The sequence below is a fragment of the Alosa alosa genome, chromosome 20 (assembly GCF_017589495.1).
Source record: "Alosa alosa isolate M-15738 ecotype Scorff River chromosome 20, AALO_Geno_1.1, whole genome shotgun sequence".
NCBI lineage: Eukaryota > Metazoa > Chordata > Actinopteri > Clupeiformes > Clupeidae > Alosa > Alosa alosa.
Genome location: NC_063208.1, coordinates 2,415,613 through 2,418,112, shown reverse-complemented (window position 1 = coordinate 2,418,112; position 2,500 = coordinate 2,415,613). Strand labels below are relative to the sequence as shown.

Genomic DNA, 2,500 nt, shown 5'->3' with positions numbered 1-2,500 from the left:
ACTGACAGAACATAACAGATTATCTGACAGTGCGGCATGTTTGAAGGCAAGGACAGACATGTCAGACCCTGGGCCCCTTACTGCCATGTGTCCGTGTGTGACCCCCATATTGTCGGACGGAGTGTGTGAAGGGCTTTGACATTTTTAATGCGTGACGGTGTGTGGGGGTCAGTGGGCGGCCGTTGCTTTTCTCTTAATGCAGCAGAGCGTCCCCTGCTGTCCCCGGCAACCGCCACTGTCCCCTGCAGCGGCACTGTCCCCTGCAAGCGGCACTGTCAAAGCACCAACTCCCTTTCCTCCCCTCTCCTTTTCTCTCCTCTCCTCCTCTCTTCCCCTCTCCTCCTCTCCCTTTCCTTTCCTCTCTTCCCCTCTCCTCCTCTCCTCTCCTCCTTTCCTCCTTTCCTCTCCTCTCCTTTCATCTCCTCTCCTCCTTTCCTCTCCTTTCATCTCCTCTCCTCCTTTCCTCTCCTTTTCTCTCCTCTCTTCCCCTCTCCTCTCCTTTCCTCTTCCCTCCTCCTCTCCTCTCCTTTCCTCTCTTCCCCTCTCCTCCTCTCCTCTCCTCTCCTCTCCTTTCCTTTCATCTCCTCTCCTCCTCTCCTCCTTTCCTCTCTTCCCTCTCCTCTCCCCCTTTCCTCTCCTTTCATCTCCTCTCCTCCTTTCCTCTCCTTTCATCTCCTCTCCTCCTCCTTTTCCTCTCTTCCCTCTCTCCCCTTTCCTCTCCTTTCATCTCCTCTCCTCCTTTCCTCTCCTTTCATCTCCTCTCCTCCTCTGCTCTCCTCTTTCTAAAGCCCAGTTCAGCTCTGCGTGGGGCAGAATGACTGTTATTATTTTAATTTCACTGGGGAATAATTGGCACATTTCCCTGCACTTCCAAGCGTGACCTTCTGTTTGATTGGCTCCTGACACTCCACACACTGGTCTCTGAAGTACCTGTGTGTGTGTGTGTGTGCCTGTGTGTGTGTGTGTGTGCGCGTGTGTGTGTGTCTATGCCTGGTGTTTTTTTAGCCTGTCTGGTCTCTCTCTCTCTATCTCTCTCTCTTCTCTCTCCCTCTGTCTCTCTCTCTCTCTCTGTCTCTCTCTCTTTGTCTCACACACACACACACACACACACACACACACACACACACACACACACACACGTACGTGTGCTCCTGATGGGGGCTGTTTTAAAGTGCTGTTGTGTCTAAAGGCCATTGTGAGTGTCCCCTGCTGCTCTAAGTGGAGTGCATGAGGGAGACTAATAGGCTGACATCCAAGCAGCCATTTCCTGCTTTGTGTGGGTCAGGGTGTGTCTCTGTGGCAACTGCAAGATAAATGTCTCAGGATCTGCGCCCAACCAATCAGCAGATCACCTGGGCCGAACCCGTGGAATGGGCGTTTACTCAGCAGATCACTGGCTAGATCATCCACAGCAGTTAAAGACCACCTCTGATAAAAGTAGCGTTTTTAACTTTTTTATGTCTGTTACGTTTATGCGAGACGATTATGAGCAAGATAAGCAGTCAGTGTCATGGCCGAGGATTTCTGCTTTGGACCAATCACAGCATCAGATGGTGAATTCTTCCGAGTTGGGACGATTCTTCATGAAGACACATTTGGAAATCTACACAAAGAAAAACCCAGCTTACATGAGATATCTGTTCTACCATTAGCATCACATTATTAATGTTTGCTAACTTGTTCATCTTTGCAAGGTATGTTTACTAACGTGCCAAGCTGAGAGCAATAGTTATCTAACGTCTATCAGCACAGTTGGCTGTTTGATGATGTTGTCAAGCTCATATTATCTGTTACCGTTACTGAAAGGATGAAAAGAAAATTAACTGCATTGAAAAGTACATTCATTTCTGAAGCTGTAATTTCTGTGTGTGTGTGTGTGTGGGAGTGGTTTCTGTGAGGACCCTCAGTTTCTGGCGGACTGGCGTGTGTATCAGCTGTGACGCTGGAATGTGTCGTTCCTACTTTCATGTGTTCATGCAGAGGAAAGACTACTGTCTGAGGCACATGGCCTGGGAGGTGGAACACACACACACACACACACACACACAGAGGAGGTGAGACACACACACACACACGCACACATACAGAGGAGGTGAGCCCAACACACAAACAATTTACACATGTGACACACATTCACTCTTACACACACATAGACATCCCTGCCCTTGTGAGGGATACTGAGGTTGGCGATGTATAACTACTCTGCCTCTGTCTCCAGCGTTGGGATTGGCCCCTGGGCATCTGTCTCCAAGCGTTGGGGATTAGCCGCTGGGCATCTGTCTCAGCGGTGGGATTGGCAGCTGGGCATGAGGCTGAGGAATTGTAGGATTGTCAGTGCCAGTGCAGCTTCAGGAAGCCTCTCTGAACTTCATGCAGATGAGTAGTAAATCTTCCTGGGTGACAGGAGTTTGGCTCCTGTGTGTGTGTGTAGCCTTCACAGGTGTGATAAGTGTATATTTGTGTGTGTATGTCTGTGTGGCTGGTGTGTGTGAGAGAGAGG

At 49.7% G+C, this 2,500-nt stretch overlaps 1 protein-coding gene across 1 annotated transcript in view; it reads left to right on the top strand.

Annotated features, from left to right (window-relative positions):
- Positions 1 to 2,500, top strand: part of phf14 (PHD finger protein 14) — a 93,842-nt gene that overhangs the window by 21,047 nt on the left and 70,295 nt on the right. The window contains exons 8-10 of the mRNA XM_048230100.1: positions 1,854 to 1,868; positions 1,899 to 2,016; positions 2,052 to 2,054. Of these exons, the coding sequence (XP_048086057.1) occupies positions 1,854 to 1,868; positions 1,899 to 2,016; positions 2,052 to 2,054 (136 nt within the window). The remainder of the gene's footprint in view (positions 1 to 1,853; positions 1,869 to 1,898; positions 2,017 to 2,051; positions 2,055 to 2,500) is intronic.